The 18,464-nt window shown below is 34.7% G+C and overlaps 2 protein-coding genes across 6 annotated transcripts in view; both read left to right on the top strand.

The window, feature by feature from the left end:
* Nucleotides 1–18,464, top strand: part of LOC111055929 (talin-1) — a 257,646-nt gene that overhangs the window by 17,161 nt on the left and 222,021 nt on the right. The gene's annotated exons all lie outside the window — the stretch shown is intronic.
* Nucleotides 817–17,308, top strand: LOC120354552. The gene is made up of 2 exons (XM_039441895.1): nt 817–1,245; nt 16,743–17,308. The coding sequence occupies exons 1-2, from the start codon at nt 817–819 to the stop codon at nt 16,752–16,754; spliced, it is 441 nt and encodes a 146-aa protein (XP_039297829.1). The 3' UTR covers nt 16,755–17,308.

The following is an 18,464-nucleotide window of genomic DNA, read 5'->3' as shown; positions in this document are numbered from 1 at the left end:
GACGTGTACTCTACTGCCCTTTTCACACATTGCTACGCACATGTTCTCAACCTTGTACTATCACAAGGGATGAATGAGATTCATGAGTGTAATGTATTTTTCTCTACTCTCAATGGGATATCAACATTCTCCTCGCATTCTTCAAAAAGATCATTTGCGGTTCAACAATATTTGAAGAAGTCAATACCATCCTTTGCACCCACCAGGTGGTGTTTCACATCTCGACTTGTGTACACTATTGAAACTTACAGAGAAGAGATTATAGAATTTTTCAATAGAATCAATGAGAACGAAAATGATGAGTGGGAAGGAGCAGACAGATGCACTGCCATGGGATTCATTCAATATCTTGAAAGTTTTCAGACTGTGTTTCTTCTAAACACATTTTCGCCGTTATTCTCACAAACTGATTTAATCTACAATATTTTGCAAAGTGAGCAAGCGGACATAATGACGTGTTTGAATGTGATAAGAGACTTTGAAAATGAGCTAAAATTTTATCGGAAAGGGGTGATCAGTTGCAAAGATTGCAAGGAAAAGGAAACTGGAAGAGATGAAATATCATGTGATCAATGAAAAACAGTAGGTTTCAAATCAGTGTGGGAAAAGACTGTTTCCACCGTGGGCCTACCCCCCAATACAAGAAAGAAGACCAAGGAAGAGTATGTATCTCCTGAACAAAAATAAAGGAGGATATATTATTCTATTATTGATAATTTAATCGGACACATCCAAGCTCGATTTTCAACATTGGGAAGCTTAAGATTTTTTGAAATTCTGAATCCCAAGAACTTTGAATTCTATTCCACCCCAGATATGTTTCCTGACACTCTATTCGTTCTTTTGAAACAACTCTATCCAAAAGTTTTCGATTTTCAAGGACTAAAAATTGAATTGGTAGTGTTCTATCGTACTTCAGTATTTCAAAAGAAATCACCAGTTGACTTGCTACAATTTCTGAAACGAGAAGGCCTGGATTCATCATTCAAAGAGGTGTTCCGACTAGCGAATTTGACCTGCACAATTCCAGCAACCACAGCATCAGTTGAGCGCAGTTTTTCAGCGCTCAAAAGGATCCACACCTATAAAAGATCGAGCCAGACAGAAGAACGACTGAGTAATCTTGCTCTAATGTCGATAGAGAAGGGGCTATTGGAGTCTTTGAGAGAGAAGAATGACTTCTACAATGTAGTCATACAGAAATTCGCAGCCAAAACCAGGAGGCCGAGTTCCTGTATAAATAAGGTAGGATTTTGAATAGTAAGTTCATCTTATACTGTTATACTAGATGTTATCTTGCTCTATGAATAATCGTATGAAATTATCTTCTAAGTAGTGAGGGGGGTGCAGCTTTCATTCGCACTTTCAACTGAATTGTTCCTGGAGATGACTGAGCCAAAAAGTCACGCCTCGCCCTGAAAAGTACGGATGAGTGTTTTCAAGTTAACATGCAAATTATTTAGGATTAGTAAGCCTAAAATATTATCAAGTAGCTGACAATTAAAACCGATAAAATTCTATTTGAGATCTATAAATCACCAATTAAAAAGTATCAAATTACAATCGTTCTATGTATTGTTAAAGCACATGGATATTTCTTATTAGAGTTGAAAATTCTTCAAAAAAATAGTTCGTACCGACTATAGACAGATATTATATAGGCCTAGATAAAAAGTTAGCAAAAACCGACAATGAAATCTGAATATGATTGATTGATTGATTGATTTTTTGATTTGAAACTTCTTTATTGTCAATACAATTTTACAAAACAAAAATATATAAATATCCTTCTAAACAATAAAGCCCAAAGGTGAAAACCTGTTTGGGAAACATAATTTTTAAATATTTACACACAACTCTCGAGAATAACATCAGCCGGCCTTAAAAACTAATAACAATTTGAATTTCAGCGAAACCTCTAAACTATTGTACTATATTTAGAATAAGCTTCCTTATCTTTATTTAATAACAAGGTTACAATTCAATTATACTACAATATTAAAATATCTGTTAATGTCGTCCTCCATTAAGAGATGCTTACAGGGTTTCTTCAAAAAAATATTCTTCACCTGACAATCTTTGATATCAATCGGTAGGTGATTGAAGATTGTTGGTGCTAAAAAAAGATAGAATTTTCTGAATATTGTTAGATTAGGCTTAGGTACAACGACATTTGATCTGTTTCGAGAACCTCTTTGAAAGTCACAAATTCTTCTCTCTCCACTCCTATCAAAGAATATAAAAACAGTAACTATTGCTTTTGATGGGTTTTTCTTGAAATGAATAATTATCAGAAGTTATTTATACACAAGGAACTGAGGCATATCTAGGAGAGTTGTGGTATGCGAGAGGAAATTCTTGATAAGACATTGCTTTGCCACATCATATTTTCAGCTGTTTTAATCAGGCTCACTAGTTAACAATACTGCAAAAAAAACTCAACATAGATCCGAAATAAATTATAAACAATTCGAAACTATGAACTGTAATGAAGAACGTTTCATATTTAATCAATTTAGATGAACAAATAATTATTTTGGACCACTTATTGGCTCTTCCCATTGTATCATAGATCATTCATATTTTTACATGAATAATATATAATTGATGGTTTTTGGAAGACCATGTGTTGAAATAAGAATGTGGATCTTCTTTCCAGTATTAAATATTATGATTGTTCGAACGTGAGAAAATCAATTATAATCTTTTTTGTATATGGTACAAATATGTGTTATGTTTTGAATGAAGAGCCGCAACTTCCAAACTTGTTTACGCATTCTATCCCTGAGATAGGATACACTATTATTATTATTTCAAGAGAACAATTTTCGGTTGTATAGTGACAGAGTAGCGTGCTACGTTTATGTAAAGGTTTTTAAACCCTTTTAAAGATCACTTATTAAAATCTTTTTCACTGAAGTTTTGACTTATTGCCGCTGATACGCACCCAAAAATAGCAGTATATTTTGTAAAAAATCTCGATAAATAGTGCTTTATGTATTAAAGATTAATTAAATAAAGATTAATTAAGTAAAGATTAAGATTAATATGATTTATTATGTATTCTCGATTAATAGTGCTTTTTTGTGTAAGTCTGATGTGGTAGTTGGTGAGTTCTCATATATTATTACCATTTTCCTCAAAAATCTGGAAATGTGAATACTGCAAAAATCAAAATGGTTTATGAGTTTGGATGATTGATATAATTCATGGTTATCCATCCTTGAAAACTTGAATAATGTTGACATCGTCGAATCACGGTCCATATAAAAATTATATAATTATATATGAATAAATATAATTTCCATCTGTAAAAAATATGTATTATGAAAATGGTCGAAAGAAGATTATATATAACTAGTGACCCCCTGGGTCGTAGAACTCGCTCAAGAACTGATATATTGTAATCTACCAGCTACTTTTAACTATACAGAGTTAGTGAAAAGTATGGAAACAGCAAAATATTTCTTCTACAAGAATAATTTGACAATAGAATTGGAATAGATGGAATAGGTTTCATTGGGTTTCCTATTTGAAATGAAAAATTACTCTGTCGCTTCAACATCTTTGTTCGTCATATGAATTCAATTTCATTATACATTATTTCGATGATACATGAGTTCCAAGAGAAAATGGCGAAAACCGCACATTGATTTCTTAACCCGTATCAGTTTGTAAACTATGTTGTATATTAACCAGCTGAAATCATGTGTCAGCGCATGAAGGTCTGTCTGTGTGGTAGCTTCCAAATAGCCTCAGCTGATGTTATGAATGAATGGGAAAACTGTTTTAATTGCATGCAATGAATTCTTCAGCTGACTAAATGATTAATCACAACAAATTTTTCTTCTTATGCACTTTCAATGTTATTTTAATATATCTTGAAAAAGGACGAAGGAGTGAGTGTCCAACGAACCTAAAAAGGTTCAAAGAATACGAGTTCAAAATTTTAATCTGATTGATCAATTCTTTCTAAAGTTATTGTAGAACATACAAACAGACGGACAACTACATTGGCCTTCAGTAAGTCAAAAGTGAGAACTAGCTTATGCTCGTTCAATTAACAATTCTTGAAAAATTGAAGAATGTTGACATTGAAAATGTATTATTTATTTGTTTGAACAACATAATGACAATGGTTGGAAAAAATACAATATAAAATAAAATACCATCAATGTCCCTGCAAGATTGAAAACTTTGAGTGCAGAGGCCGAGTGTTCTATCATAGAGAGTACAAGAATAATAATAATAATTAATCTGGTTAACATGCTTCTAAAATAATGAACACTGACCGTTATTCTCTGCAGTATCTGAATATTATGAATGGAAATGGGTTCAGATCATTGATAAACAAACCAACTAGAGTAATAGATAATAAACAATCTTGCATAGATCATATTTTATATAAAGACACACATAATTCCATACAACCAAAAATAGCTAATATTTTAATAATTATACCCGATCATTATGCAACCACGTTGCACATGAATATAATTGGTACTGTATCTAGACCGTCAACCCTGCAAATTAAAAAAATCTTTAAAACAAATTTTGAAAAACTTATATCATATTATTTACAGAATGAAAAATGGGAATTCCTTGACGCTCGTGTTCATGATAATAATACACTGAACCTAATGGTTGAAACATTTATAAATAAGTTGACATATTATATACACTATCTTCAAGGGAAAAAAATTAAAACATAAAAAAGACAATTAAAGCCATGGATTACACAGGGGTTGATTGAATCTATCAATAGAAGAGACAGGATGGCTAAACAATTGAAAAAAGAACCTTCAAACATTGGCTTGAAGAATGAATTTAAAGCCTATAGGAACCTACTGAGTACTCTGATCAGTCAAACTAAAGAGGATTACTATAGACATAAAATAGATCAATGTGGGAATAACGTCAAAATCTATGGTCATACATTAACGAACCCATTGATAAGGGTAGGGATGAAAGAGATGACAAAATTGAGTGCTCATGAATTAAATTCTTATTTCACTAGTGTTGGTGAAAATATGCAAATAAAATACCGAAATATAACAATCAAGCCGCATTCCAATTTAATTATAAGAAAGACAACTCCAGGCTACCGAATTCGTTTTTCTTAAACCCAGTTAATCAGATAGATGTGATAAATGCTATATTAAACCTAAAAAATAACACGAGTCCAGGTATTGACGGTATTAATAGTTCAACTTTAAAGAAAATTGCTAATCACATTGCTTTCCCACTCACTTTTATTATAAATAAATGTTTCGAGAAAGGGATTTTTCTACATTTGTTCAAAGTAGCTAAGATAGAACCTTTATTTAAATCAGGTGATAGAAGTCAGGCAGAAAATTATAGACCAATCAGTTTACTGAGCTCCCTGTCCAAAATAATGGAAAAACTAATCAAGAATCAAGTTACTAAATTCTTTGACACAAATAAAATAATAGAAATCTTCAATTTGGCTTCCAAAATAATAAAAGTACCGATGATGCCCTACTACAGTTTTCAAATTCTGTATCAGATCTTCTGAATAAAGGACAAAAAACTCTGGCTGTCTTCCTGGATTTGGCAAAAGCCTATGACACATTGTGTCATAGTCAATCAAGCTAGATAGGGTAGGTATTAGAGGAATCCCATTGAAACTATTCGAAAGCTACCTCTCACATAGAAAACAGGTTTTATCACTTAATAGCAGTGTTAGTGAGATTCCACTTACTGGTTACGGCCTACCCCAAGGGACAGTACTCTCCCCAATTTTGTTCTTGGTATATGTAAATGATATACTAAAGTTAGACCTCAATGGTGGTGAAGTTTATTCTTTTGCGGATGACACGGTACTGTTGTTTGGGGATGGAACTTGGCGAGACGTTTATAGAAATGCCTCTAGAGGCATCTCCACACTTAAGAGATGGCTAGACGTAAACGCCCTTAGCCATAATTAAAAAAAAAAAAAAAACTAAATACATTGCATTCTCTAGGAGTATTACAGGACGTGAGGGAACTCACTGCCAACTTAAATTGCATTTAAATTGTAATATGGGTAATGATCACGATGAATGTAATTGTCCCGAGATTGAGAAAACCAGCCACTTGAAATATTTAGGTGTTATAATCGAGGAGGGCTTCAAGTGGAAGAGGCATATTGATTACATCAGCAATAGATTGAAATTTATATGTTACAAATTCTATAAATTGAGGTCTGTACTGAATGTATCTAGAATTAGAATGATTTACTTCGCAATAGTTCAATCACTACTGCAATACGGATTAGTAATTTGGGGAGGTACTTTCAATTCTCACCTTTCATCTCTATTCACCGTTCAAAAAATGATAATAAAGACTATTTTAAATCGACCCTTACTATACGCGTCGATAAATGCTTGTAATGATCTGAAAGTCATGACCATCTGCCAACTATATGTACTTAGCATCTTTAAATACTTCAATAGATATAGAAATAACTTTCCAAAAATAAATAATGAAGCACATAGAACCAGATACAATGAAAATAAATTCGAATGTTACGTTTCAGACTTCACACTAATTCGAAAACAGCTCATTTATATTGCTCCAAAAATTATAAATAATATCCCAAATGATCTCACCAATCAAAAAGTGATTAAATATATCCCACCAACCGTTAAAAACTGGATAATTCAATCTTATTACTTTAATATCAACGTAATATAGGCTAGATATTTTCCCCTAATAGTTCGACATCTTATTTTTGGAATTATGATCCAAATTCTTGAGTTCTGTAATGTCTTTTCTTTTACTTTTGTTATAATGTAATTATTGCTACTCCTACTGGCGGACAAGTTATACTTTTTCCAGTAGAAATCCACTATGTAAAATGAATAATACAGTGTAATATGTATATTAATAACTATGTTATTTTGCTTTTGAGAACTTGTATTTTGATTTTGTATTGTGTACGTTTTTGTGGAATAAATTTGAATTTGAATGAATGTGGTCTGACAATTTTTAAATAATCGGGAGGAGAAAAGGGGTAAAACCTATCTCAATGGGGGCATGGGACGGTCAAGCAAGAACAATACAACTGCGAGACTCATGGGCAGGTAGATTTAGCACATTTTCGACCCTTGTGCAATGAAGCATATGCCCCATCCTGTTATGTTTAGTAACGTTATTCGACACTAAGCATTTAGAATTTTTAATTTTACTTAAATTTGGAAAAGATAGAGGTGATTATGGTTGAATTTTATAATTATGGATCACAATTTTGAGCCAATTCTAATATTATCAAAGAACAATAATACTATAACATTATTATTCTACTAGCAGGTAACCCGTGCTTCGCAAGGGTCTATTTTGAAAATTGACGTAATGAAATCTAGAAGAATTGAAAATAGGACTATAAGAATCATTGGTTGATTAAGAATTTATAAACAGCATTTATATCAGTCCAGTAGTTCAGACGTGATGATGCGTCAAACATAATTTTCCTATCCTCTACACGTGTATACGTGTTTAAGCCAGTTCTTTCCTTTATTATAGAATATGTATTATGTATAGTATATGTATTAGTATATGTATTATGGATGATATATCCATTTATCTATCATCTTCTATACTATAATAAAGGAAATTAATGAGAATAAATTTTGAATGGCTCGAGATATTGATGTGCGGTTTTCACCATACCTTTTCTATGGAAATCCTGTATCGGAATCATGTATCATATAACCACCTTTCAATTGAAAAAGAAGTCGGATTCAAAATGGCGGTTACAAAATGACGGAAAAAATTTGGGTGCGACGGAAAACATGTTTTTATCATTCGAAAAGGATCCCCAATCATACCTATCTTCTAATTTCCCTTTTAAGAGAAATGTTCTTACAGCAACTGAAAGCATGACAAATAATTGAAAACTTGACAAACTGAAAACTTGATGTGAACAAATATTGAAGAATTTAAAATAGTTTTATAACCATCCTCGCTTAAGCAAGAATCTATATGCAAAATTTCAAGTTAATCAGTTCAGTAGTTCAGACGTGATGATGCGTCAAACATAATTTTTCTATACTTTACACCTGTATACCTACGTGTACAATCAAGTTCATTCCTTTATTATAGTATAGAATATAATAGATGGATGGATGATCATTGTTATTTTACTAAAAGATAGAATAAGTTAAATAGTTTCCCTTTCAGAGGGAGTTTTGACAACCAACAAAATTCATTTTTCATTTGAAGATATAACGAAAAGGTGCATATGACCTTATTTTTTTGCTGAGCTTGTAGTCCAGTCAAGGAAAGTTTATAGAGGGAAAAGTTGGGAAGACAATTTTTGACCCCGCAGTTCTGTTAAGGGTAGTAAGGAGGGAAACATATCAAAAGTCCCCACCCCTATCCCCTGTGCTAAGGGGGTGGTGGTTGTTGAAAGGTACCATTTTTTAGTTTCTCGCATAAAACTAAAAAACTTTGTATCTTAAGGACTTGACTGTCGTATAACAAATAAAGCTTACATAATTTCCTACAATATTCATTCCCTCAGCTTTTTTTATATTTCCTCTAGTTTTCGAGATATCCGCTCTTGAAGGTGTGACATTTTTGAAAAAAACACATTTGCCACTAATTTTTTTCTATTTTTGCTCTATAACAAAAGGTATAGGGAAATCCTTGAAAGTGTGAAATCATACATCAAATTGAAGAGAATTTGATGCTCTATAAGTTCATAATCAGCATGGATTTTTCCCATCGATTTTTAAAAAGTTATAAGAGCAAAAATAGAAAAAAATTGGTGGCAAACATGTTTTTTTTCAAAAATGTCACACCTTCAAGAGCGGATATCTCGAAAACTAGAGGAAATATAAAAAAAGTTGTGGAATGAATATTGTACGAAATTATGTAAGCTTCAATTTGTTATATGACAGTCAAGTTCTTAAGGCGAAACACCGCAGGCTCTAGTTCAAAAATTGCCACCAGATAGCGCTCTAAAATCATGCAAAATACATCAAGCTATTACTCACTTACTATTAGAGTAAAACTTGTTTCGAAAACTAATTTATTCTTCTAATATCTATCTCCAAGCCACCACCATGTCGATTTATTTTTAATTTTTATTTAAACAAAAATAAATTTCTTAATTTCAAAGGGAACAATTTTTTCAAGAAAAACAGGTAGTCATTTTAAAGATTTTATAAGAAAAAAAATTATCATTTTTCAGCTTGAAGATCGAACCAGTGGTTCCATCGGAATCATATTTACAAGTTTTATCTCTATTATTTTTATGCGCTCCTACTCTCCACCCAATCCACACGTCACTCAGGCACCTTCCACCCCCACACACAAGTCACTCACCCACCACCCCACCCACAAGTCAGCCTTCATTCTTAGTGCTCAGGCTGGTCACAACTTTTCTTAGTTCTTCAGCTTGTTTACTTGTCATATTGACAGTGATCGTGGCTAGTCCTAGGACATAGTATCTCCAGACGCACTTCCTAATTTAGATTTCCTTATTATATATGTTTCTCTGGCATTTTCGGCCGGTAAAATGGATTCAAGACATACAGTGAAGGGAAAGAAGTTGGTTCTTTCAGCCAGGAGAATGAAAAAGCGGCTATCTATTGATTATCACATCTATTGGTTTTTTGTTTGTCCTTCTTAGTTTTTATAAAATGAAAAGTTGTAATAACATTAAAAATTAAGAACATGGATTAAAAACGTTGACCACACACCTTATAGACCTAAAGGTATATGAAAAAACTTGATATAGTTGGAATTAAAATTAAATCAATATAATAATATTTTTAAACTTAACTGTAAGAACAGAGATATTGTGGAATTTCTCCATATCAAGGTGAAATGAAATCGATGTTGTCTTCCTCTTCTTCACGTGCCTGCTCCGTTTCGGATGTTGGCGATCATAATGGCTATCCTGATTTTGTCGACGGCGCTACGGAATAGCTCTGCAGATGACTGGTGAAACCATAGCCTCAGATTTTCCAGCCGTGAAATTCTCCTTCTGCCAGGTCCCCTTTTTCCGTTGATTTTTCCTTGAAGGATCTCTTGCAGAAGTCTGTATCTTGAGCTATTCCTCATAATGTGGCCGAGGTATTGGAGTTTTCTACTTTTAATGGTATTCAGGAGCTCTGGTTCTTTATTCATTCTCATAAGAACCTCTTGATTAGTAACTTTTTGCGTCCAGGATATTTTCAGCATTCTTCTGTACAGCCAGAGTTCAAAAGCTTCAATCTTTACCATTGTTTCTTTTGTGAGGGTCCATGCTTCTACCCCATACAACAGAACGGAGAACACATAGCAACGCAATAGTCTCAATTTAGTTAATAGAGTAAGTAGAGAGTAGTAATAGAGTGACTCTTGTACAGCCTTCTCAATTTATTGAAGACAACTCTTGCTTTTTCTATGCGGCATCTTATTTCTTGTGTGTTATTCCATTTCTCATTGATGATGGTACCCAGGTAGTTATAGTGTGAGACTCTTTCTATTACATTTTGATTAATGAACAATTGTACTCCTCCTACATTCTCCTTGCTTATTACCATGAGCTTTGTCTTATTAGTGTTGATTTCTAAACCATATTCCGAACTCTTTTCCACCACTCTGTCCATCAACTGTTGCAGACCTTCAATGGAGTCAGCAAACACAATAGTGTCATCTGCATACGTATGTATGAGATACATACATCTGTATGTTGTTCAATCTTTTGCCATTCACTGATATTCCTTCATCATGATCTTCCAGTGCCTCTCCAAATATACGCTCCGAATACAGATTGAAAAGGATGGGCGACAAGATACATCCTTGTCTAACACCTCGCAAGATTTTCACCTCCTCTGTCTGCTCATCTCCCACCCTCATAACTGCTGTCTGGTTCCAGTACAAATTGATGATGATGTTCAGGTCTCTTGAGTCAATGCCACTGTCTCTGAGCACTTCTATCATTTTATCATGCTTGACATGATCAAATGCTTTCTGATAATCAATGAGACATGCAAACACATCACAATTCACGTCGCGACACCTCTGGAAGAGAACCTGCACACCAAACAGAGCTTCTCGCGTTCCAACAGCGTTAAGGAAACCGAACTGATTAGGAGAAATTTGCTGCTCACACAGTTTGTAGATTCTCTTATGGATTATTTTGAGAAACAATTTCAATAGGTGACTCATGAGGCTTATTGTTCTGTAATCGTTGCATGCTTTGGCACTAGCTTTCAGTCTTGAGCCATTCTTGAGGAATTTTTCCTGACCTGTACACTACATTGAAAATGTCTGTAAGCCACTGCACACCCTCTTTATCAATCAGCTAGATAAACTCTGCCCGGATATTGTCTGGACCAACTGCCTTGCCATTTTTACTTTCCTTGCCCTATTACCATAGGTAAGGAAAGTATTGCTTTCCGAAAAAAATTAAGGTACCCCAATTTCTAAATTTCTATACGTTTCAAGGTATCCTGAGTCCAAAAAACTGGTTTTTGGGTATTGGTCTGTATGTGTGTGTGTGTGTGTGTGTGTGTGTGTGTGTGTGTGTGTGTGTGTGTGTGTGTGTGTGTGTGTGTGTGTGTGTGTGTGTGTGTGTGTGTGTGTATGAGTGTATGTGCGTCTGTGTACACGATATATCATCTCCCAATTAACGGAATGACTTGAAATTTGGAACTTGAGGTCCTTTCACTATAAGGATCCGACACGAACAATTTCGATCAAATGCAATTCAAGATGGCGGCTAAAATGGCGAAAATGTTGTCAAAAACAGGGTTTTTCGTGATTTTCTCGGAAACGGCTCCAACGATTTTGATCAAATTCATACCTAAAATAGTTATCGATAAGCTCTATCAACTGCCACAAGTCCCATATCTGTAAAAATTTCAGGAGCTCCGCCCCATCAATGCAGATAGATTCCCAATAATCAGGCTTCAGATACAATTGAAACAAAAAAAATCAAGTGGAGTAGATTGAGCATGAAAATCTCTACAATTAATGTTCAGTAAAATTTTCACCTAAAATTGAAAATAAGCTTTAAATTCGAGAAAATGTGATTATTCAATTGCAAATTATTGTTGATTCTATTAAATCATTCACTATGAAGAGATAGCAGACCTCATGTGTGTCTCCAGCGTTATTGCCCTGTCACCAGCTGGCTCAAATCTTTGAATAGTAGACTTGAGATGCGCGGGAACACTAGCGTCAGGTGATCAATTTTCATAACGGCAAGGAAAGTTGTATGAGTGCGCCACACCAGATTTTTAAGCTGATTAACAGCTGCACTGACTTCTTCTTTTAGTATATCTGGACCACTATCCTCCTGTACCCTTGGTTCATTCTCAGATCTTGTGTCATTAAATAATTTTTCAAGATATTTTTTCCATTCTTTTTTCTTTTCCTCAATTCCTATGACTAGATTTCCTTCTTCTGACATGAGAGATTTGCAACTTTTCTTCTTATAAATGCCATTCAATTCTCGAACCTTTTTGTGGACATTGAAATTATCGAATCTACTTTGATGGTACTCTATCTCCACACATCCTTCTTTGATTTCAGCCTCCTTTGCTTCACGAATTTTATTCCTAATCCTTCTATTAACTTGCCGGTATAGAACTGCATTATCCTTGCAAAGTCTTCGTTCCTCCATCAACTCTCAAAATTTCATCAGTCATCCAGGATTTTCTGCAACTTCTATCTGGTTGGAGGTTTTATTTTTTGATTCTATCTATTGTCTTTTGCACTTTTTGAAGTTTGTCCTCAATACTCATGTTTTCACTTCCTTGAATTTGGGCATTTAACATCCTGGCTGCCTGTTCTTTGACACCTGCATGTTTTAATTTCCTTATGTCACAGCTGAGTTTCTTCTTTTTATAGACTCTTTTCAACCTTAATTTGAATGTTCCAACTCTATTTTGTCTACTCTATTTTGTCTTAATATAAAAATTATCAATTGTAAAAACTTATTCAAATTGGAAAAAAACATAGCATATGGTAGCGAGTTTTAAAACTTTAAGATGATTGCAAAACAGTTTTGGTCTTCCATATTGGACTAAAAATAAGTAAGTAATCACAAGAAGTAATTTGACCCCAACAGTGCTGCTATCTATAGGACTAGAATCACAATTTTTTCCATGCTGTTTCTCCTTAAGATACATAGTTTTTGGGTTTTATGCCAGAAACCAAATTATGGTACCTTTGAATCACCCCCACCCCCTTAGCACAGGTGGTAGGGGTGGGGACTTTTGACATGTTTACCTTCTTACTACCCTTAATAGAACTGTGGGGTCAAAAGTTGTCTCCCAAACATTTCCCCTCTATACCCTTTTTTGGGCATTCATTGCCTGGACTATTGCTAAAATACCCCTCATTCCAATATTAAAATTTTCTGCAAATGAACCAGATCGAAAACTAACCTCAAAAATCAGGATCTAATTTTGAATGCTAATATCAGCTAAATTAGCCTGTTAAAATTTTTTTAATCGGCGTTATCGCTTGAAATTTCTTTTGTGTGTGTAACCTATGGACGTATTTTTAACCCTACACCACACCTAACATAATTCTGTAACCGGAGATATCTTTGTCTCTATTTGGTTAATCTTCCAAAATATAAAATAATATATAAGAATAAATGTGGTTTGATAGTCATTCTTGCAGACTATACCACCGCTGGCCACCAATGTAAAACGGAGGGGGGTTGTTTTCTTCTTTTCTATAATATTTGCAAAAGTTTACTGCTATCAATTCATCTACCGGTATTTGAATCCTTGATTGGTTGGGAGCTTTTAGTGGATTCGTTCATTCAAATGCACAGATTATCATCATTGTCACATATTCTAGCAAACATAGTAACTACGAGCCAGGAACTTCAATGAAAAGTACTTTTACTAAAGTTCAACTCCAGGTTTATTGAACTCATTAACGAATCAATAGAAATCATGGCAAATTTTCCAACAGAACAAAGTTATTCAGCAATCGATTCAGGTCAAGAAGACATACTCAATTTTCAATCTAAACATTTTGAGAACCTGCTAACTTGCTGCAACTAAATTCGGGCCTCGGTCATTCTATGAAATAGAATATAAATTTTGAGCTTAATAAGAAAAACAACAAAAGTTTGGCACTCACCATTTTAACAATATTCAAACTTGGACTCTTCAGAAACACTCACATACGTTTTAATAAAACTCACTATACTTAAACTCACACGCACAAATAATGTCCTAATTCTACTCCTACTAACTCTATAAAATTTGGTTTTCTATTCAACTAGATAAAAATTACTGATAACTGAAAACATAACAATTTGTCCCTCTGAATGGAAAATGGGCCCATTCAGAGGACCGAGGCTCGCACACCGTTACATGTTTTTCCGTTCACGTCTCAATTCCAACTGAGGCCTTTTTACCGAAAATTATTCCCCCTCCACGAGCGTTGAGCATAACTTCCAGTGGAAAAGCCAAAGCTGCAAAAAGGTCAACGCTCGTACAATTTTCAAATACAGTGGCTTTTTCGACATGAAATTGAAACTGCACTTGGAAAATGCACGAGAATTGCTTTAATTTTGACAACTAGGCAACAAGTTAGCAAATTCCAACAAGACAGAGTCAATTCTCACACTAAAAACGCAGGGTTCAATATACAGTTAGAATCAAAGTTCATTTCAGTTCAAAAACCTGAAAAATAATATAAGATACACAAAAACAACTACAATACTACCCTCTCAATATCACACTATTACATTACCCCCTCCCCTAAAAAAGACGATTTCACCAAAATTTCATTCACTCTTAATTTGCTTTCTCACTAACACTTGACACTATTATCTGGTCGACATCAAGCCTGGAGCTGGGACATGAAACAGCCCTTCGATATAGATGGGGGTGGTCGAAGAGATGCAAACTGCAATACAGCTGTAGGTCAGTTCTGGCAGTCGGAAGCCAGTCAGCTGTTCGCTGGCCGCAGCGACATCAGGAAGTCAGCATCCTCCCGGAACAGTGGACATCACATCAGCAGTAGCAATGATGTCATCGGGAGTGGGGCAAAGATGGAATGGCCCCATCACTCTTGCACACAGTAGCCTCTTGTAGCCGTGATATCCCAGAAGACAAATCACTGTTTCTTCCAACAGGAACTAACCTTTTCAACTGTTATCACTCAACATTTCATCAAAACTCACAACTTACATGAGAGTTGGGTGTGCCAGACCCAGAAAAATTTACTAACACTGTACCTCAAAATAGAAATGACCGGGCCCTTTAAAATTAATTCAACTCAAAATATTCACTTTTCACATAAGACAACAATAAATTTGAACGCATAATATATTTCCTAAAACTTCCAATAATTTCCTAAGTCATTTCATTATCTCGTATCAATTAATTTCGAAATAAATTACAATTATTCTATCTCTCTGTCTATGGATTCAAAACAATAGCCTGCCAGCTTGCATTTTCAGACTAGCTTTCAATATTGTAGTCATAACGTCAAACTCATTATTGATTCAATTATCTATTACGTTTTCAACTATTTTCCGTTTGTCTCTTCTACTGTTTATTCTATATTCCTTATCATGTTCTTCTTCTCCTTCTTTCGTTTCATTTCTACTCTCGTTCACAAAATAATATAATTACGATTTACTGTTCCACTCTAATTTCCATTGTTCTTATCGTACAGTCCAAGGAGTATTTTCTTCTCTTTCTAACCGTTACTTCCTCTCTCATTCTTACTCACACTTGTTGATCTTAATCACTCTTATTACACAATAAACAGATTCTCTCTCTCAAACATACTTGTTGATATCTATACCATCTACACTGTTTCTCTCTCTTACCAACATACACTTCCGAGTCAGCTATCTCTCTCTCAATTATTCAGGTCAGATCTACTTCGCAGCCTTAGCTTAGTCGAATAATAGATCTAAACCATGAAATAAAATACTTCCACTACTTCTTATTGATTGGCCAATTTCACTATCGCCCTCTTAAGAGCCAGCATAGTCGAAAATGCCTACAATCAAGAACTTCTAAACAGCTAAACTATGGATGCCCGATCCATGTTCATAACACCAGTTCCAGTTAACCTAACTGTGTTATCTCTTTCATTGAATTTCCCGAATTCAATCGCACCTTGGAATTCGATTCCAAAACCTGTCAGTCCCGCTGAGATCGTCGTCATCACTCGATAACACCGCCTGTATTATCCTCAGTACCTCAGGCCTGCTGAGTAAAAAAAAATCACATCTTAATCCATTTTACCTTAATCTTATTACCAAATCTCATTATCTTATTAATTGTATTTTCATTTTATCTTATTTACCAATAATTTGTGCCCAGAATAAACCGAAATTTCAAATTACAACCTACTCGATCCAGCCGTAAAATTAGTATTCAGTTCAAACGGGCGGAAATAATACCATATTCTTTCATCATTCTTCCATATCAAATCTAATCATCTCAATCTCTCGCACATAAAATTTTTTCTCAAAATACAACTGGATTTAAAATCAACTTCATACCTCCTTGGACTCTCTCTCACAAAACATGATTTAAAAAAAAATCCCACATAATATTTTCCTTGACGAACTACGGTAATCACATTTGAACAAAAAAATTACATTACAACGTTTTTCATTCAACAGAAATTCATTATTTATCTCTATCAAACAATGCGTTCTACATTTTCTATATTTCCATCATTCTGGTGCAATGTTGCCAGCTTTTGCAGTCACCGGAAAGCTCATATTACAAATTTCTTTTCCATTGTTCCAGATATTGGAATAGAATTACACGCAGCAATATTCTCAAGCTCAACAATGGATTACTGATTTTTCATCTTCAACTACAAAATAATTTTAATCAATAAATTCTCTGATTTCAAAATTGATTCTATAAAACTAACACTTTTCATCTCAAAATATTTGACGTATTACACTACTTACAAGGTTATGTTATCACAATAAAATTTTATACTTCATGTTCCTGCTCGTGTTGCTACGAAATTATTCCTTTTGAAACAGGCTGTTCTCTCAATACTTCTTACCGATCCTCAAAACTACGCATTAATCTGGCATTTGAATGTTTGTCGTTTTTGCAGACAAACCCCACACATATGACACCATTATGTAACCGGTGGAGGTGGTTTTTAACCCTACACCACACCTGACATCATTTCTGAAACCGGAGATATCTTTGTCTCTATTTAGTAAATCTTCAAAAATATAAAATATATAAGAATACATGTGGTTCGATAGTCATTCTTGCAGACTGGTAATCCCGTCCTGTCCCCAAACCTATGGATTGGGGTTCAGTTAAGATTTAATTCACGAAAACGTCGACAACCCCAAAAGTAAGTCTTTAATTTGCACTAACCTTGGAACTGGCAATGAAGTGGACTGTATCTCGTGTGTAGAAGTTACTGCTGACGATATCCTGTCTTTATGCGTAGTCCTATATGATATTGTACATATATCATGAAACGAAACGAGATAATTAATTGCGTTCAAGCTCAAACACCACGGATCGAAAACGAAAAACGATGCTGACTTCTCGAGCACTATTCTTGAAGTGCTGGGTGGAAAGATAAACGGGAAGGATGAAGGAGGGGTGAGGGAGAGAGGTTATCTTGCCTCTTTGGGAGAGGGGGAAGGGGAGGAAAGCGCAAACTAATCAGCCCACAATCAAGGCTGCTGAGCCTCCGTGAATCCACCATCTCTGCCCGCCTTGGAATGCCCCATTTCCAAGAACATAAACTCTTCGGATGAAAGACTTGTAAGCACCTCAATGTGACAAGCTTTTGTTGCCAGACAGACAAACAGTGCAAAGTATGCCTTGTACGTACGAGCTTTGGGCCGAATACTCTCTTTGACAGTGAAAGGACCAGCTAGATCGACCGCAGCCTTCAGAAAGGGAACACTGGGATCAACACGAGAGCTGGGAAGATCACCCATGACGGGAGCAACAGGAGTTGCATTGAATAAATGGCAACGAGTACAATTGAAAATCACATTTCTGATAACACTGTGTGCTCCAACAATCCAAAAATAATGCTGAATAAGAGCACGCACTATTCTTGGTCCAGCATGAAGATGAGAAATATGATAATACTCAATGAGGAGTTTAGTAAAATGACTATCTTTATGTATCAAACAAGGATGCTTGGCTTCATATCCTAAAGCACTATTTACCAATCTGCCACCAACACGAATCACACCATCACAATCCAAGAATACAGACAATTTTTGGAAACTCTTATCACAGGGTTTACCCTCTTTCAATAGGTCGAGTTCACGATTGAAATGACACTTTTGAACAATTTTAACACAATAAATTTGTGCACATTTCAACTCTTGAACACTAAGTGCGCCTGATTTATGACAGACACCACTAATTGATGCTTTACAGTTATTCACAAAACGTAAAACATATGCACAGGAACGTAACAATCTCATGTATGAGGAGAAACGTGTTATCTGAATAACAGCAGTCTCTTCA

The sequence above is a fragment of the Nilaparvata lugens genome, chromosome X (genome assembly GCF_014356525.2).
Source record: "Nilaparvata lugens isolate BPH chromosome X, ASM1435652v1, whole genome shotgun sequence".
In the NCBI taxonomy this organism is placed as follows: Eukaryota; Metazoa; Arthropoda; class Insecta; order Hemiptera; family Delphacidae; genus Nilaparvata; species Nilaparvata lugens.
This window is presented reverse-complemented; position numbering and strand designations above follow the sequence as displayed.